Source organism: Panonychus citri, unplaced genomic scaffold, assembly GCF_014898815.1.
Source record: "Panonychus citri isolate SS breed McGregor unplaced genomic scaffold, ASM1489881v1 Contig00040, whole genome shotgun sequence".
NCBI classification, from domain to species: Eukaryota; Metazoa; Arthropoda; class Arachnida; order Trombidiformes; family Tetranychidae; genus Panonychus; species Panonychus citri.
In genome coordinates, this window is record NW_026515445.1 from 1,101,255 (window position 1) to 1,121,324 (window position 20,070).

At 28.3% G+C, this 20,070-nt stretch overlaps 1 protein-coding gene across 1 annotated transcript; it reads left to right on the top strand.

The window, feature by feature from the left end:
- Nucleotides 1–767: 767 nt before the first annotated feature.
- On the top strand, nt 768–20,019 carry LOC128398001 (calmodulin-A-like). Its single transcript, XM_053358806.1, has 5 exons — nt 768–1,161; nt 1,417–1,568; nt 2,440–2,617; nt 16,139–16,381; nt 19,280–20,019. The coding sequence occupies exons 2-5, from the start codon at nt 1,521–1,523 to the stop codon at nt 19,309–19,311; spliced, it is 501 nt and encodes a 166-aa protein (XP_053214781.1). The 5' UTR covers nt 768–1,161; nt 1,417–1,520; the 3' UTR covers nt 19,312–20,019.
- Nucleotides 20,020–20,070: the final 51 nt, after the last annotated feature.

The following is a 20,070-nucleotide window of genomic DNA, read 5'->3' on the forward strand; positions in this document are numbered from 1 at the left end:
GATGTTACAATATTAATGTTCATTGAACAATCATGATGATAGTTAATCATTTACTTTGATGATGATGATTAATCAGAAATGTTTATCATCAATGTAACAATCAAAATAGTAAACCATTAGGTTGAATATTGTTAATTATAAAAAGTATATTGTGTTTATCAACTGATTATATGGGATTGATTAACTGAAAACCTAAACATCAAAGTAAACAATCAAAAAGTAATTTACTTTTGTTTGTTTTACCGTTAATGGTAACAATTAACTCAAATCCTCTTTAACTTCATTGACGTAATACCAAAAAATCAACTATTTATTTTACGAACTCGATTAACAATCAACACCATTAGGATGAAGAAAACAAAAAATTAAACTTTCAACAATTAGAAAGGAATAGAGATTAACAATTAACTCCAAAAGTTGAATCGTAAATGAGAAGATTGATTAAAAATGAAGAAAAGTAAGTTATCATATATGAACATATCGTTGGAACGAAAAATGTTCAATTCAATTGTTGCTGATTCGTCGTAAGAGGAAGCAAAAGAAAGAGAGAAAGAGAAACTAGAGAGAGAGAGAGAGAGATGATAGATGAAGATAAAAATGATGAGAGAGAAAAGATGATGAAAAGAGACTGAGAATGCTCATAGAGAATCAATGATAACTTATTTTTGTCTGTAGCATTTGAAGCTAAGAGAAACTGAGTTCGAAGAAATAACAACATTGGAAGATCTAAATTTGTTCTAAGAAGATAAAATAAAACAGAGAAACAAAGAGAGAGAGAGAGAGAGAGAGTGAAGATGATGATGAGAAAAAAGTGAGACATAGGAAGATATGAGAGAGAGAGAGAGAGTAAGAGAGAAATAGAAGATGAAAAATTTTTTTTTCGTTGTTGTTGGCAATTGAAACTCGCAACAGTTGGATACAAGGTTTACAACAATCAACTTGATTATTGTGTTGTCAGTGTTTATATTGTTCGTTATTATTAATACAAATTACCTTCATCTTCATCATCATCATCATTTTCATCATCATCATCTTTGTCATCATCAACCCTCTCATCATCTCAACAATTAGTTAATCAACATTATAATTAACAGTTAACTCTCGACGAGTTTAAATCTACCTGAGGATTTGTTTTTGTTTTCACAATCATCAAAAGATCAGGTAAATAGTTAATCATTTGATTACTTTTTTACCTTGATTGTTACTTGGAATTAAATCTTAGTGGATTGAAACCTTTTAATTTTGGTGACAATTAATAATAATAACCAAAAAGAAAGTTAATCGAATACAATCAATCATCAATAATCAACTTGGAATTAATTTTCAATCTAATCAAACTTTTTCTCTTTCTTTCTTTCTCTTATATTTACTAATTGTTTCTCCATCAACATCATTATCAACCAATCAATCGATTAGATTATCAATCTTAACTAATAGCTGATTAGTGATTAAATAACAATTTAGTGAGTGTGTTAATTAAGTTGATTAATAAATCTACATCTTTAATCCATTTGGAGTTAATGTTAAACGACTCCATGCATCCTGATTCTTGTGATACTAATTTACAGGTAAGTCTAATCAACAGTTAATCAATCAATCAATAGACAATTATTATCATCAAGTTCAATAACAGTAATAATAATGATCGTTAACAATTGACGATAAACAAACAATCAGAATAAGAAATTAACTTTTTTTCCCAGTTAATCTCATTTTCTTGATTCCCTTTGATTAACATATACATGTAGTTGTATTGGAAATTGTATTAATCAAATGATCATTGTAACCCCAAGATAATGATAAGTTTGTGTTATTATATTATCCTTGTTATTATTATGGTAAATTGTTATTATATTGTTGTTATTAATTCACTATTAGTTGATTGTTGATTTAAAACCGTAAACCTTTCACCCGTTACATTGTCCTTGGTAACATGTATTCAGCCCAAGAGTTTATTCAAGTGATACCATTGATGTTAATTATAAAACTTACACTGAATATGTTTGTATGTGGAAGATGCTGAGAAGATGATGAAGATGAAGATGAAGATGAAGATGACGAAGATCAAACAGTTAAGCAAGAGAAATGAAGAAAAAAAATATCTTGGCTTAGAACCAAATTCAACATTGAAACTGAATTTAACGAGTCAAACTAAAAGTCATTGGAAACCTTAACATAATCAAAGTCCCTCCTGGTGGATAATTTAAATTACAGAATAATCAAAATTAACCAACAATTTACATATTAGTTACGAGATATTAAATCAATTTATTACCATGAACAATTTCATACCAATCAAATTGGAAACCCTGTTTTCCTCCCCATAGGATTTAGATGATGGTGTTGATATTAATACTTTTGATTTGATTTACTTGGTTTACTTGATTAGAATGATTTATTTTTCTTTGTTTGGTTAATCATTTGATTGCCTATTCTCAGGCTGAATATGGCCTAACCCAGGAACAGATAGCTGAATTTAAAGAGGCCTTTAAATTGTTTGATAAAGATCTGGATGGACGGATAACATCAACAGAATTGGGAATCGTGATGAGATCGTTAGGTCAACGGGCAACAGAAGCTGAGCTCAAAAACATGGTCACTTTAGTTGATCAAGACGGTAAGTCATTAATTGTCACCTTGTATTACACCAAATGTACACATAATCAATCATGATCATCATCATAATTTTAATGACGATTACACTTCATCATATTTGAATATACATTAAGAAAAACTCTCAACCCATGATTATAATAAATTTCTAGGGCAATCTTTTAATTCTTAATCATCTTTTCTCAGCTTCCATTTTCATTCTTCATCTAATTAACCGCATTAATTGCAAGAACTAATTATAAACCTGAATCAGTGTTATAAAAAGATTCTCAACATGAAGCAACAATTTTTTGTTCGCTCTCACAATTTACATGAAGAGAAATCATTGAGACATAATAATAAGCGACATTTAAATACATTCATAATTATATTAGACATTCTCGCCTTCGATGGTCTAATTATTTTCCCTTAGACTTTTACTCTTGATATTAAAATGAACGAGTTGATATCATTTAGATGGTTGAAATGGCGAAATGGCGCTAAAATTAGATTCCAATGTAAAGTCCCACAGAATTTGCCAAGGGTTTTCTTTCTGTTCCTTCACAATATTTTCATATCAAGATGGAAGATGACAAAATCGTAATAATAATAATCATCTTCATCTTGAAGTCGCAATTGCAATTTAAATCAACAACAATTCAATTCAATCCCAGGGAAACATGATAAATTCATGTTACTTTTTGTCTTATTAATTAACACAAGGTTAAAGCCTTGTGAGTTTATTGTTTTATTGATCACATTTACCTTGATTGGAAATGATTTCTGCCTTTGATTGCTTTTATTATCATTTGTTTGCAATTAACTAAAGGATTGTATTAATTACTTGTGATTAGGTAATAATTATCACCTTTCATTACTTAATAGTGTTTGCATAGATAAATGGGTTGACAATTAAGTGATCAAATTGTATTATTTCAATGTCATTCATGATTCTGTCTTTTTCAGTGTTGATCATGATAATATTAATAGTTTAATCTTGAATTTTAGATGATCATTTTCAGGGTGATCTTGAGATTCCACCTTTTACCCTCGTAAATGGTTGATTGATTATCTGTAAATTGTTTGATTGCAATTACATTTCTTCTGCTTTTATTGTTATTATCTCTCTTATTTGACAATCATTACCTGAGATAATGTTGGCAATCAGTTGATTGTGATGACTAAAACCAATCGAAACAATTAAATGTACATTAGCAATTCAAAACTAAAGAAAATCAATTTTGTGCATTTTTCCAGGTTTATGTTTATTTTTATAGTTAATTTGATGAATGAATTAAATCAATAATCATTCATCTCAATTCATTTCCAATCATAAACTAATCATAAGACAATAGGTTAATATGATCATTATACATTTACTTATCAAGTTAATTGTTAAACAATTGATTAACTAACAGAACCCATGGTAAATCTTTGAAGGGAAAATAATGAACTGATTTGAGTTTCATGATGGAAAACTAATAAATTCAATTCAATTTCCAGAACTTTTTGGAAATTAAGAAAACACAATCTCATTAGAATGTAAAGTATCACCATCATGATGCTAATTGTGATTCTAATCATGAAAGAAATAAAAAAAGTTCTTGCAAATTAACAAAACATGTTAACGTAATTGTGATGAAAATTAATTGCAATCTAATCGTAGAGTAGTTAATATATTAAATCAACATTAAATTGTTGATGAAATATGCAAAGTCTAGATTGAGAATCTGGTGAAAAGGTTGACAGTTAATTGATGACATTGTTTAGTTGATGTGATTTAAGAGCCATCACAATTTAAAATTAGATTTACAGACAATAGATGATTAGTAAATTAGTCAATCGCAATTAAATTACAATGGAAAACAATGGAAATTAAAATTAATTGTTATACTGTATTGGTATCATAATATGTAATTTTAAATAAAGGAAAACAATTCTAATTATGATTAAGTTGATTCAGTTGAGCTAATCTTTGGAAACCTTGATAAAAGGTTAATTGTAATCAACTAATTACCATCATGTGTATCATCATTTTATCAATATAATCAATGAGAGAGTTGATTATTCAAGTTTAGATTAAGTTAATTACTTTATTTGAGCCAAAAAAAGGTCAACTATAAATATACATTGTTATTAACTGACAATTAGTTTGATTGTTTATCTAATAACAATTGAAGATACAATAAGAATCATGATTAAATTGCTGAAAATGTTAACTAATATCTTGAGATTTTTTTCACCTCAATTGTTTCATCTGAGTTTCTGATTTTCCTGAGTAACATTCATGATAATCTTCATAACTCTGAATACAAGATGATAATAATTTCCCAGCACAATTATTTTCAGTCCTTTCATGATGATGAAACGAATTTATCTCAACCAGATCAGTTTCCGATTTTTTTTCTTGCTTTTTATTCATTATTCTTATCAATGAATCGCCAGAATATAAGTTGACGCTATTGAAATAACTGATTAATATGAAAGAGAGAAAATATCGATTCAATTTTTTCGAGTTTCCGAGTTTTCTATGAAAACTTATCATCGGTGGAATGGTTTAAATGTTTGGATAAATACTTTGAGTTCTGAGAATTTGCTGTCACAATTAAATCTAATCAAACACGAAGAATCAAGTTAAGCAGAAAAGGCAATAAATTATTGATTATCCACTGAAAGTGTTTACAATAAGCGTATGGAATTTAAATTGTTCAACATTGATTGTTTACCTAAATTCTTGATTGATTATTTTAGAAGGAAAAAAAAAGTTCTGAACTCAGAAAATTCTTAAAAAGGTTAAGGTGAATTAAGAAGGCAAAGCGTAGGTGGAGTCGGAAGCAGTGGGGGTTGTTGTTGTTGTTGTTGTTGGGATAACAAACTGATTGTTGGTTGGATGAAAATGACAAGTTGACATTGAGTAGCCTCAGGGGTTGTGAAAACATCATTGGACTTATCATCATCATCGATAAGATAAATTTATCATGAGGAAAAAAAATCATTCCCAATGTTGTATTAACTTTTCATCATCTCTCAAGGTATCTATGTAATTGCAGTCTCTCTAATCATTATCATCTAGAAAATCAACCAGAATTATCATGATAATATCTCTGTTATTTGTTATCGTTTTATATCAACACAAATATACACAATTCACCCTCCAGGGTAATCACATTCATCCTAGAACTTTTTTTTCCATAGGAAACAAACATCATATCTTATATTTTATCAAATTTTATTCATTCAACTGAATCAATTTTTTTCTGTTAGTTTAATGTTATTTTTTTTTGCTTACCTGTCGACATTATAATTACCACAAGAATCATCAGTTTTTTGATTAACCAATTTACCTTGATTACGTTAAGTTATACGTATGAGTAACATACAATTAACATTAAATCAGATTAAACTTTTCATTTTAAACTAATCACTTGAGAAGATTAGGAAAACCATGATTACAATGATTTAAATTGCTGTGATTTGTTGGCTTGTAAAATCAATCATTAGATTGTGACAATGCAATTAATTAGTTTTCCGGTAATTGCCTTAGGCAACTAAACTGTATCGTTAGTTGTTGATGATATTATTACAGTGATAAATTGTTATCTAATTAATAAATTGCTCAGTTTTGGTTTGATAGATTGAAACTTTTCATGGTTCAGATGATTTTATTTATTTGCTGATTGAATTTGTTTCACTTTGATGATACTGGCAACAGAATCGCCATTGATTGACCATCATGATAAAATTCTTGCATCATACTAATCAGAGTGATTCATTTACAATCAAATTGACATGTTCAACAAACCATTTGAGATCAACAATCAATATCATGTGAGGTCTAGTGCTATCATTAAGTGTACTCGATATTAAAATAATTACAATCGATAGTAAATTAGTCCATAGAATTGGATTCATGAGAGAATCTGAAAAAAATGGATTCCAAACAGAATAACAACTTGAATACATTTAGAATCGTTTCTTTTGTTACACTTTTAATGTAATGTTATGAAAAAAAACCTCATCATTTGTCAGAAAATGATAAAGTGATGAGGATAAGTTAAAGAGGACACAAAGTATGAAAGATGAAGATAATAGTAAGAATATGAAAGGAATAAAACTGAGCCAGAACTTTGAGATTATGTGAAGATGATGGAATAAGATAAAGTCTAATAAATAGACAATAAGTAATAACAATGGAATCATTATTCACTTTGATTCGGAAATATTATAACCTAGAATTCTGGTTTTCCAGGGTGTTAAAAAACAGAGAACATGGTAATTTTATTTCCATGATTCAGGTTGGAATCAGTAATTCATCTTGTAAATGATAATATTCACCATTCTTACATTACTTTCCTTTTGTTTTTGTATTCATCTTGAAAACTTTCATGGAAATCGTATCTCATGAAAACCATAATCATCATTTACGTTTCTTGATTGTCACTCTTAACATGAATATTAACCTAACCTGAAAACTTGAGTTCTTTTTTTTATTCTAATGAATTCAATATTTACTTGAATAACTTGAAATTCAACTGAACGATTCATGAAGAAAAGCTCAAAGTGATTAATCTACTGATGAATAAAGTGTTTTATTGTAACAATTAAAGTTATTCATTAGTTATTTGGAGGGTAGAAATTAACAATAAAATAGTTAATTCAATTTGGAGTAAGAGTTTGGAATAGTATTCAGAATGAATTGTGATGACTTTGGTGAAAAATGTTTGCACCTCTCGAACATTGTAACGAAAATTATCCCTTTCCACTTGATCGAAACCATTAGAACCTTTTTCGACAATTTTACTTCGATTATTCGAAGAAATAATCAACCTTTCCTGATAATAATCTGAGAATTTCATCATCATCATCATTTATGGAGCATGGAGATTATCATGGGAGAGAAGAAAAATCATTTACTGAATTCAACCAGAATCCTCGAATGTCTTCCTGATAAGATTAACCAAGTTCGATACTTTTATCGGGTTCTCATGATGATCAATGATAATCTCGACAATTCATATCTTTCAACGTGACTTATGGAAAATTATCATTAATATTATCCCAATTACATATTGAACTCGAGACAAATACTGTCAGTAATGAAATCATTAGGAATTCATGTAACTAGGAACTCATGATTAACTTTTATGAATTTCCCTTGGTTCAGATTTAAAAAGTTCCCAAGTCCATCCAAAGTTTACCAGAGAGATTTTCAATATTATCATTTTCATGAACTTATCATTCAATTAATTCTAATAACCATCATGATATTGAGAAGCAGAATTACCTGAAATACTCTGGGAAAAGTTCATGATTCAGTTGAAAAGCGTAGGAAGAGGGCAAATATCATGTTGATAGAATGAAAAATTTGAGAAATAATTTATCTTTCCAAATTTTCATCTCAATTGTTGTTAAATTGATTAACTTGATAGAATTGGTTTTATTTTTATATTGATTGAGTTTCAGGATCAACTATTGATATAATTTCCGATTCCGATTCAATTGATTTAATACAATTTATTGTAAATTAAGTTAATCAAAACAAATTGTATGCTTTTTGTTTCAGATTCAATTTGATATCATTTTTTGCTCTCTTGATTAAACTGACAAAATTTTCACCAAATTCATGATAAATAATCAGATGAAAACTGGATGAAAAAAAGTTGAAATTAAAGTTTGATTTCTAATTCTGAATAATGGATGAAAATTGTTATATATTTATCATGATGCTTTTCATGATGTTCATTGTTTTTACCTGACAAAAAAAGTTACAGTTATTTTTAGTTATTGTCACTTAGAACTACCCAACTTGGTCATTCTGGTCAGCTATTTGCTGTCCATCTATTATCTGGTCGTTTGGTTGAAAAATTGTCATGTTTGTGACTGAACAAGAAAAATTCTGATCCAAATTCAATTTCTTTTCAAAAAATTGACCTTGTTACATCAACGATAATCAGAATAATGGACAATGATGGTCAAGGTATTGCTTTTTGATCCAATCCAGATGGACATTGATTTAATTCAATTATTACATCACATCAATTAATAAGCAGCAAGTTACCAGAAACAAAACTTTCCAATTGATTAGCCATCATTTAAATCATTTGGTTAATTGTAATCAATCATTAACCATGCATGATAATTATTACCTTGAATCTAATGATTCTGTTCAACCAACAAGCAAAGTGATTAAAATTTTTGCTACTGACAATTAACATATCATTTGGTTATATTAATAACAACGGATCAACAATTAATAATGTGATTATAATCAAATTAATCCATATTTAACTTGGCACAGTCAAGAATTGGGTTCAATTTATATTCATCATTAATGTTCATTCAATAAACTCATCCTGAAAGTTAAGGATTTAATCATGATCATTTCTTTATGGATATTATCATGCATTCTGAGTTTCATGTTGAAAATTCATCTCATATGTAACAATATTATTTTGTCAAAATGATGATATTTTTATTTTGCTATTTGAATTTGAAAGATTTATCATTTATTATTATTATCATATGAATGCAAACAACATTGTCCATGGATGACAAGGTTATCTGTATCATCTGTATTTGAATTCATATGAAATTTTATCATGATAGTTAAGGTGATGGCTGAGTTAGTAAAGGAGGGAAAATGTAACCATGATGAAGGAAAAAGCAATGAAATGTTTATCTGAATAATATTTTGTTTCTTCATGTTATCATGTTACCTTTCTGAATACATCACATTAGCATTAAATCAAATCATTATCTATTCCAACCATCAGGATAGAAACTTGAACTTTTCAACTTCACTTTGCCTTCTGAACTTTATCTTTAAGTAGTTTGAATTAGTATCATGGCAACGATAATATTACTCAAGATTCATGGTGAATTTCTGTGATTTTTTAGCAATTCTTTTTTACTTTTGAAGAATGAAAATGTCCCAATTAATTGATTCCGACTGGACAAAGTTCTGGTGCAATTGAGTAGGTGAAAATTATTCAAGGCAAAGTTTTTCTTTTTCCTTTAAGTTTCATCTTAACCGAACTTCCTTTTCTCTCTCTCCTTCTTTCTGATTTTCTTCCCCATGACTTACCCTAAAATTTATCCTGAACATTCAGTAATCCATTCCAGGTTTTGTCTGAGCTAATCAGTTGAAAGGAAGATGAAAAAGAGACAAGTGAACCTGGTAGAAGATGAAAATGATTGTACACAAGGAGAAATGAAGGATTTAACAGAGGAGATTTACTAGAGAGTAGAGTAGCAACCGAAAGTGGTTGGTGAAAGATAATCACACAGAAGAACCTGGAGATGAAGCAGAAAATCTTGGTGAATGCTGAGAAATTGAGCCCCTGGAGGTGATGAGAATGTTCATCATCAGAATCATAATGATTATGTTCACGATCCCAACAAGAAAGAGAGTGACCAAGAAAACTCTGATGATTATGATGATGATGATGATCAACCCTCTGAACTATTGGTAAGGTGGAAAAACGAATCTCTCAAAATCAGGGTGGAAAATATCAAGAGGGTAAAATATAATAGGACTTAACTTGATCATCACCAAAAAAGTTATTCCTCTTGATTAGATTTTTTTTCATGTCCATTTTTATATCTCACTAAATAGTAAAACTTTCATCATTAACTTGAAAGGATTAGATTACAAGGTAACCAAAGTAACTAATCATTTTGTTACTGGTCAACATTAACAATCAGCAATTTGTTAATCATTTGACACTGTCCCTTGATTATTATCATTAGTAATTTCAACCACGATTAGTGGTCAAGCTTTCATTTGATTGTCACAATCAACGTTCAGTTAAAAACGTATCAACTTAACATCTCAAAGTTACAAACAAATCTAATCTTTTACCTTGATTGTACATCATCCAAATTTATCTCATCAGGTGATTTACCTTAATTATCAATATCATCTTGCTGGTTAAATATTAATTATGATAATAATCTTGAGGATTAAATAACCAAGTCTCTAATTAGCTAATCAAACATTATTACTGAAAGCATGGGCTGTGTTGTTCAAGCTAATCATTAATTGATTTTAATCAACTTGAAATGTCAGAATCAAATATCAACATTGTTTTCGCTAGTGTGTAATTGATATACAGTTAGGAGAAGTTAATTTAGTTAATCATGATTTAATCTATTTTTAGTATCAACCAGTGAATAGAAAAAAATTTACTTCAACAATTAAACAACAGCGAAAATGATTTAGTTGTTGTATCATAAAATCAACAACAAAGTTAACCAAAACTAATGATCAAGTTAATCATTTAATACAAAAAAAAAACAATAATTAGAAACACTAATGCTACATAATTAACCCAAACAATTAAATGGTGAAATCTAAGTTTTAATAATTCGTTGCAACGAATGTCAGAAAAAAAAGTCTTTTTCAATTTCTTTTATCCTGTTGAACTGAATTAAAATTTTTCTTTGTAATTTACGAATTGTGGCTTAGAATCAGCATATTAACCTCGATAATTTCATGATTATCATGTGAATAGATTAAATTACTCATATCATCGTTCATGGTTGATGGAACTTTTTTTTCTAGTTAATTTGTTTTCCACCTACTTATATAAATATCAAGTCGAACATCATAAATATCAGAACTTTTTTCTTTCCTTGCTGTTTTTTTTTCGAGTCCGTTAATTCAGATTAATCGTCAGTTGTGATTAGTACCGTAAGTAGTAGACCTTCAAATTGTATTAACTCAATTCCAGAGAGAGAGAGAGAGAGAGAGAGAGAGAAATACTTTTATTTCAAGAATATGAACAATTATCAACAATAATTACGAGAACACATCATGAATCTTGTAATAATTGAATTCCATTTGACTAATGAAATTCACATGGTGAACATGGTGAGAAACAAAATCAATTAACAAGCGAGTTAATTATTGGTAATAAATTTGAACATAATTAGAGGGAAAGACAATCAATTAAAAATCTAAAAATACATGATTATTTCCATGAGGTTCTACTGGAGATTCAATAAATTCCAAGTGTCATGAGTTAGTTTAATTTATATTCGTATGAAAATTGAATAAAGTTCTGATAAGTTTCAGATAAAACTCTGAGCAGAAAAAAACAAATCCGAAAATAAACTTTTCTCTATTAACTTTGATTCTTTAGAAAAGTCGATGATTAAATAAATTTCAATCTTTGACAGAATCCAAGTTTAGAACTTTTTTCTATATCAATATTTTCACTTGGAATTATATTTTCTCGAGTTCTTATAAAGTAAATATTGCCACAGATTCTGTTGGTTAGTGAGTAACTAAAACGAGAATGAACAAAAACAGATAGAAAAAATTGTTTTTCTATCCAATCGTTATTTTCAATTTGGTAAAATTTATTTTCCTCTTTGAAAGTTTACAAGTTTTCACTCTCGATGATGATTCTGAATAACAGATAGAAACTTTCAGTTCCAACTTAAAATTCTGGTTTTCTATCATCTTCTTATTGTTTCATCATTTGATTACCTACAAAGATAATAACGATAATGATGATGATGATGAAACCTCAACATCATCAAATGAAACAAACCTATTCCCAATTCAACGACAATATTAACATTCAACTCATAATCATCTCCATGCTTCTGCACTTTATCATGATAATCATCATGCTTTTCTGTTTTATCATTTTGTTTTTCCTCTGAAAACTATTAAAAATGTCATTTCTTATCTTGATATATTGGGAATGATACCAACAGTATCTTTGTCAGAATATCATCTAGATGAATGCTCACTGAACTTTTTTTTATCCCATCATGAGTTTTGATCGGAATTTCCATTCAGTGAAAACATTTTTTCGTAAATGTTTCATGAGAATAGCATGTCAATGATTAGAATGAATAAAATAATGATTCGTTCAGATATCCAACGAGTCGTTAGGGAAATTATATTCTACCTCGATAAATGTTTTTCGAAATCGAACTGAACTCCAATATCCAATTCTTTCTGTTCTTGAAACTTTTCTTCTTCAACAATACCTTCAACTAATTCGTTCGTGGTGATAATCATGATGAAGAGGTTAAGAAACTTTTAATCTAAAACCAATGAACAAATTGTTACATTCAATGTTCGAGTTCAAATCTCGAATTGAATTAACTCTAAATAGTATAATTGTAACTCACTTTTCTTTCATGAAGATCATCATGTTATTGATGAATATCCTATTCAATAATATCATCTAAATACCTTTAGCAACTTGATTCAATTTAGATTCTGTTCAGTAGCAAGTCTGAATTCATCATGTTTATCCCCATAAAATGAATAATCGATAAAACTTTTCGACAAAAAGAAACGAAATGATTCTGAACTTTTACCTGAGATTATTAGAGATAATTTTCCAGCCGAACTACGAACATTAAATTAAAAGATTATCTCCTATTCATGATAATCTTTTCTCTCTTGATTCATTTATTAATATTTCTATTTCTGGTTAATTTTCAGACGTTTCAAATGAAAAGAAATACAATTAACCTTTGATATTATTATTATACTATTCATAATGGATAAAAGATTAGTCCAAATGATTATCGTTATCATGAGATTATAAGAGATACAGAATCTCATGAATCAAAGTTGGAATCGATTGGAATATCAATTATGAAAATATTGAAGTGAAAAATCTTGAAACTCTTTGAAATATCAACCAAACCAAATGAATTCAACTTTTAGATGTAAACTCAAATGTCAATCAGAATCAGAATTATTATCGTTGAACCATCATGATCATCAGAATTTAATGATAATATCAATATCGGTGTAATTGAGTTATATGTTAGATTGATATAATGTGTTGACTGTTCTGAATAATCAGTGGACCGGAATTATATTAGATATTGATTAAAAAAAGTTCTTATTCGTCTCATGAAATCATGAATCGGAATCAAAAGTAACCAGCCTGATGAAAGATGATGAATCAATGAATCTTAACTTTCCAGACATTATATCAGTTGATTTGATTGTTAACTTAACTTGATCAACAATCAATTGTCTTTTATGTAGATTAATCAACAATAGTTAAATACAATTCAAATCAAACTGTAACTTACCAATTAAACTGAATTTGTGACTTGACTCTTGATTAAGATTCATTGTTACATTTCAATCAATTGTCAACATTATCAACGAATTAATTAACCAACAAAGTAACAATTAAATCAGTAAATTGTCATCAATTAACAGTCTGCATATGGAAATCAAAAGTGAAGTTTGTGTTGGTAAAATTCAACCTTGTTTCATTAGGAAGTTAATTGTTGACCGATTGTCACAATTAAGGTTACCTATGTTTCTAATTGCAAATTACAGTAAAAATTTGCAATCATAATTAACTTGAGGGAAAATATTTAACTTATTAAATTGTTTTTATATCTCATCTCGATTCTAATATGTATTAATATGTGAATACGAAAGCCAAGTTGGCATCGAATTGAAAATTTCCCCAATTATTTCAATTGGTACAAAAGGGTTTCTTTCAGATTCAATGTTGTTTCAATATGCATCATCCTCATAATCATCATCATCACTTCAGATTGTGACTATTGTGATAATTTTGGCAACAATCAGCAAAAAATTTACCAACAATCTTCATCTGCAAATTTAGTGATGAAATTTGAGTTGAAAAGTGAAACAAATCCGATTGAATGTAAACTACGAAAATAATAATTCTGTTGACGATCAGAGATTAAAAATAATTCCATGTAAATTTGTCGATTATCGATAATAATCATTTCTTTTTATCGAATTAAAATAAAACTAGAACTTTGTAAACTTCGATTAACTAAAAACTGTTATTCTCATTTAATATCAAACGAAACTTTTACAACTTTTTCTCGAGCTTTTCTGATTCCTTGTTAGCATTTTGTTATTTTTCCTGTGTTTTGATGATCATCAATTTCAATTCAAAGGTATGATTACAATTTAATTTTATTAATTGTATGAATAATTAAAGTAACTCGATTTTGAAAAGCTCTCTTTCCAACCAGGTTACCCTGATTAGAATCGTTCACCTTAGAGATGAATTATATTCATGTAATAATGTTCAGTAAATCTCAATTTCTTATTAAATTATTATCATGATGAAGATATGAAAAAGGAAGTGAGAGAGAAAGAGATAAAGAGAGGTAAAAAATGGATTAAATTCTGAAAATTTCATCATTTTCATGAACTTGTTCATCTTTTGGAATGTGATGAATCATATATATTGATTTTCCCTTGTGAGTATCACGTAAATCTATAGACTCTCATGAAAATACACAGGAAATGATGATCAGTATTCAGTAGATAATAAGAAACTGGGACAAACTGGGAAGAGGTAAAAGAGGCAATAAAGATGATCGGTGATTATGGAGATGATAAAAGGTACTAACCAATTGGTTCGTAAGGTGAAACTTTTTTTCATTTTATGTCTTCAGCTTTACGATAATGATAAATATTAAATTCCTGAGTAATCGTTGGTTTTCATAGCATTTAGTTATCATGAAATTATCTCAACCCATCCACTCATGATGAAGGTTATAATTATATATATACTGATGATTATAATGATTATATCATCAAGGTGATTGTGAGAAAATGATGAGGGATTTATTTTCATGAGACACATTGAAAATGAATGAAAAATTGTTCACTTTAAAATGTTATCATGAATTAGAATGAGATTTTCTGAATCACAATTCTCCCATTTCAGCGTTAAACTTTTATATCAATTTTATCGTTGACTTGTGATGGTTTATTTTAGTTTTAATTTGATTCGAAAAAAAGTTCTAATTCGACAATTAAGTTCATTTGACATGTAAAAAGATAGAAAAATAAAATAAAGTTCTTAACGATTTCATGGAAAATTTTTCTCTTCTTGTTGTTTAGATAATCATATTTCTCGTCGTAAACGTCCAATTAGTTGACACACTTAAGACACAAACTTACGATAGTTTTTGACTTGTCTTTTCAAATCACTTCGAGTTCTAAACATGTTCTAATGCGATCATAACTTTAATAAGATGAAAGAAAAAAAGAAATAAAAAGTTCAGAATGTCAGTTTACAGGGGATAATTCATGATAACTATTCAATGGTTGAGGTATTTTCAGTAGGGAAAAAAGTTTCTACTTCTTCAGATAAAGTAGACAAAAGTTGATCTGCTAATCTTAATTGTAACAATGTATTAATGCTCGTTTAGGTGAGTGATAATAGCGATACAATTGATTGGATTTCAAGATTAACAACACTTGAAATCGCCATGAAAGATATCATGAAATGAGTCTTTTCCTTCAAGTGTATAAGCTAATCGATAATAAGAATTGATTATATTGGTTATATTAACGTAAAAGGAAATCATCTAGTTAATTGTGAAATAAATTGTTGGAGATCCAAGTGTAATTGCCATTAAAAATGATAACGATTCTGATCTACGATTAATCATATTTATCCTTAATTGGAATTGTTTTTCTCTCTCTCCATAAAAATCTCATGATTTTCATACACTGATTAATATTTTATTATCCAATTTTTATTTATTGGATTAACAGGAAACGGAACCATTGAATTCAATGAATTTCTTCACATGATGTCTCGTAAAATGAAGGAAACAGATAAAGAAGAGGAGCTTCGTGAAGCTTTCAGGGTATTTGATAGGAATGGAGATGGTTTTATCAATGCCGCTGAATTAAGGCATGTGATGACCAATTTAGGAGAGAAACTGACCGATGAGGAAGTGGAAGATATGATAAAAGAGGCTGATCTTGATGGTGATGGATTGGTCAATTACGACGGTGAGTAAATGCTATTGATTTGACCCTTTCTCTTATTGGGAAATCATTGACATCAACTTAACATCGACAAAGTCTCCAAGTGATTAATCAACTCTAAGCCTAGAATTCAATTTTCAAATCAAGATTATCATCACCTTTTGCATGGATCATCACCATGACTTATCAGTTAAGCGATAAATTCAGTGATTCTGATGAAAATTCTTGGAATCAGGACCTTTTTGTTTCTCTCTCTTTTGCCATCTTTTTCTCACTTTATTGTTATCCTTTATCAGGAAATTCTCATCAATCAAATTAACAATCTATTCAGCATTTTGAATGTTAATTCTGTGTTGATGGTTTATTATTATTCAACATGGTAACATGATATTCATACTGAAACATTTTTGTGGGTTAAAATTGTGTCAAAAACATCCTGAACATTTCATGATAACACTTGATGATACGAGGAAATAATCGAGTTTTTCAAATTCTCAAAAAAAAAGTTTTTTTGCATTCGATGTCATCTGATGGAACAGTTCATTATCCCTAACCAATTTCATGTGAAATTAGATTGACGAGGATCAATAATGAGAGTCAATCTTTCAATTATTCATAATAAAAGTGATTAATTATGAAAACTGTTGATCAATTTCTGACGGTAATGATTAATTTACTGGAAAATCTTATCCTATTGTTACCTGATTTCAATAACTTACCAGAAACTATGGTTATAAATATCATTGGAAAAGTTCAGGTTATCATAAACATCAGAACATTTTCATCATGATTCGTGATCAAGTATTACTTAAATTGACAACAAGATAATAAACAACAAAAGGATAGTCATGAATGAATCTTAAATTCTGAGCTGCAAGGTTCATAGTATTTTGTATCTATACAGAATCTTCAAGATTCTGTGATGAGGTTTGCACAATCGATTGAGTGACCTGGAAATAAAAGTACAATTATAATAATAATAACTAATTGTTAAGGAATAAAAGGATTTCAAAATAAATTTCCCCTGTTGAAATACCGTTTCAACTGTTCTGTCAAATGTTGATGATAACATTGAATATGGTGGAGAAATTGTCTGAATAATTTTGACTGGAAAGTTCTGAGGACTGAAAGAGGATAAAAAAAAAATCTTTCGCAATTTGCTATCAAGAATGTTATCCGATTCCCTGGATAATCAGATAGAACTCAGAACCAACTGTAAACACTATGACTTCTGGTAATCATCATCTCCATGATGATCATGGTGATCATCATGAAAACTCTGAATGTTATTATTCTTGTTGCAATAATAACAATGAGATAATACTAAAGACCAGGTGAGAAGGTGAATGAAGATCCAGATAAAGAGAATGTTCAGTTGTGATTCCAAAACATGATAACTTTTATCATGGAATTCAGAGGAACCAAAACCAGAATTGAGCAGGAGGTTGAAAGAAATTGGGTAAAAAGAGATATATAAGTGGGGGTGGAAAAGGAAGGCACAGTAATAGGAAAAGTTCAACCTCGAAATAAAAAAAAACAGCATTAAACTTATCAGAATAATAGAGTTGGTAACATTTTCCTTGGTAGATGCTGGGAATTCAACTTGTCAGATCTACAGTTTGAGGTAATATTCAGCTTTATCTGTATATTTTTTTCCTTTTATCAATTCAAGATCACATGAATTATGATAAATTATATTCTCTGAAAAAATAAACGAAAATTTGAAAATTTCTCTCAGAACTTTCATATCTTTGCGTCTTAATAGTTTCCAACACTTGGAACAAATTGTTTAATCAATAATCAGCTGATTATGATAAATATTTTGATTTCTTACAGTTTAAAGTTTTAAATTTATCTCAAGGTTAATCAGGAGTAAATATTTACCATGAAAAACTACCAAATTTGCTGCGAAAAGTTAATTTAAAATCATGGTAACCCTGAGGAAACAAATCAATTTTTTTCTCGTTTTTAATTGTTACAATCAATTCTCTTAGTGATCAAACTTGAAATTGTTTCAACTGAATGAAGAGACTTATTTTGACGAGTAATCATTTCTTAAGATTAGTTTAGATCACAATTGTTAAACTTAATAATCGTATTGAATTTAGTTCGATTATAATGATAATAGTAATAATAATAATGATGATCGTTCAATAGTTTCTCATTAATCTTGACAAAAAAAGAAACAGATAAAAACATATCAATCAGAAATAATAACAATCAATACAAGATCAGAAACTCTTGGAAGATGCAATTATGATTCGATCAGTAATTGACCAGAATTCTATGCCAATTTATATCTTATCATCACCACTATTTGACTGGTGATGATGATGATGGTGATGATGTAATATTACAGGTAAACATTATCATGGAAGATACAAAGAAAAGGTAAACATATATTCAGGTAAAAAAAAGAGATAATAACTCAGGAAGAAAAAGAAGAAGATAAAATAATAGCATTAGGACCATTCTTCTCGTTCTTGGATGAAATCATCATGAAATTAAGATAAATTATGATGAGAATTTTGTTTATCCTTCTAATCATTTAATTGTATTTCTTTTGGTTCTGAAAATTAACCCAACGAAAGAAAATGAAATTAACGATAAAACGATTGGAACTTTTTTCTTCATTAATCTCTTGGGATTTTGTTCATTTTATGTTCCAAATGATTAACTCTAATTTCATGATACTTTGTCTACCTGATCATCAACAAAGTAATTGTAACAATTAATATTTTACTTAAAATCGACTTGCAAATGGAAACAATTAACCAACAATTAGCGCCATCTATTGTTGCTCAATTGATTTTCTAAATTGATAAAAATTAACTTTTGATTAACAATCAATGTGTTCATGATTTCCTGATGATTGATTGATTTTTCATGATTAACTAATTGTCTTTTCTTTTTTGATTACAGAATTTGTTACTGTTCTGATGGCACCTAAATGATCAATTATTATTTATTCAATTCAATTAAATCAATTGAAGAAACAATTTTCATCCAATCAAATATATAAAACTTTTCAATTTCATCGACTCTCAATTACTTATTATTAAGATGATTTAATTAATTGTTACACATAAAAGGCAAATATATATACTTATATATATGAATCAAGGAAATAATTTAAATCATCTTCATCCTCATCTTCATCTTCATCATCTTCATTAATCATCATCCTCACAATTTGAAACAATTTAAAGATTTGAAGTCGATATGAAATAAAATCAACATAAATCAAATTTCATTAACATTCACATTCATCATCAACATAATTAACTAATTGTTAACAAAAAGAAATTATTTAAGAAAATAAAATAATTACCTAAAAAAAAATTACAAACTAAATCAATCACTGGACAAAACTTTTAAATTGTTAAAATTAAATTAAATTGTAAACAATCAATGGACACCAAAAGTAAATGTTATTTGTTAAGAGATTGAGAACAATGAAAAGTTAATTGTTGTAACGATTAGTGATCGATTTCTTGATTAACTGATGTAAATTAACTGTTTATTAATCATTGACATCACAATTTGTGCAATTTGGTTAACTAGTAATGATTAAAATTAATTGGTCAATAAAAATGGTTAGTTAATTGTTAATATAATTGTTAAAAAGGTTAATTAAAATACTATTTTTTAGATTGTCTCAATTTTTTGTCTTCCTCATTGATTCATTTAATTATCAGAGTAATTTAATCAAA

What these genes read in the sequence shown, in the direction of transcription:
- LOC128398001 (XM_053358806.1), top strand. Translation starts at nt 1,521, where the DNA reads ATGTTAAACGACTCCATGCATCCTGATTCTTGTGATACTAATTTACAG. An exon ending in CTTGTGATACTAATTTACAG is followed by an intron (nt 1,569 to 2,439) that starts GTAAGTCTAATC and finishes GCCTATTCTCAG; the next exon opens with GCTGAATATGGCCTAACCCA. An exon ending in TGGATTGGTCAATTACGACG is followed by an intron (nt 16,382 to 19,279) that starts GTGAGTAAATGC and finishes TTTTGATTACAG; the next exon opens with AATTTGTTACTGTTCTGATG.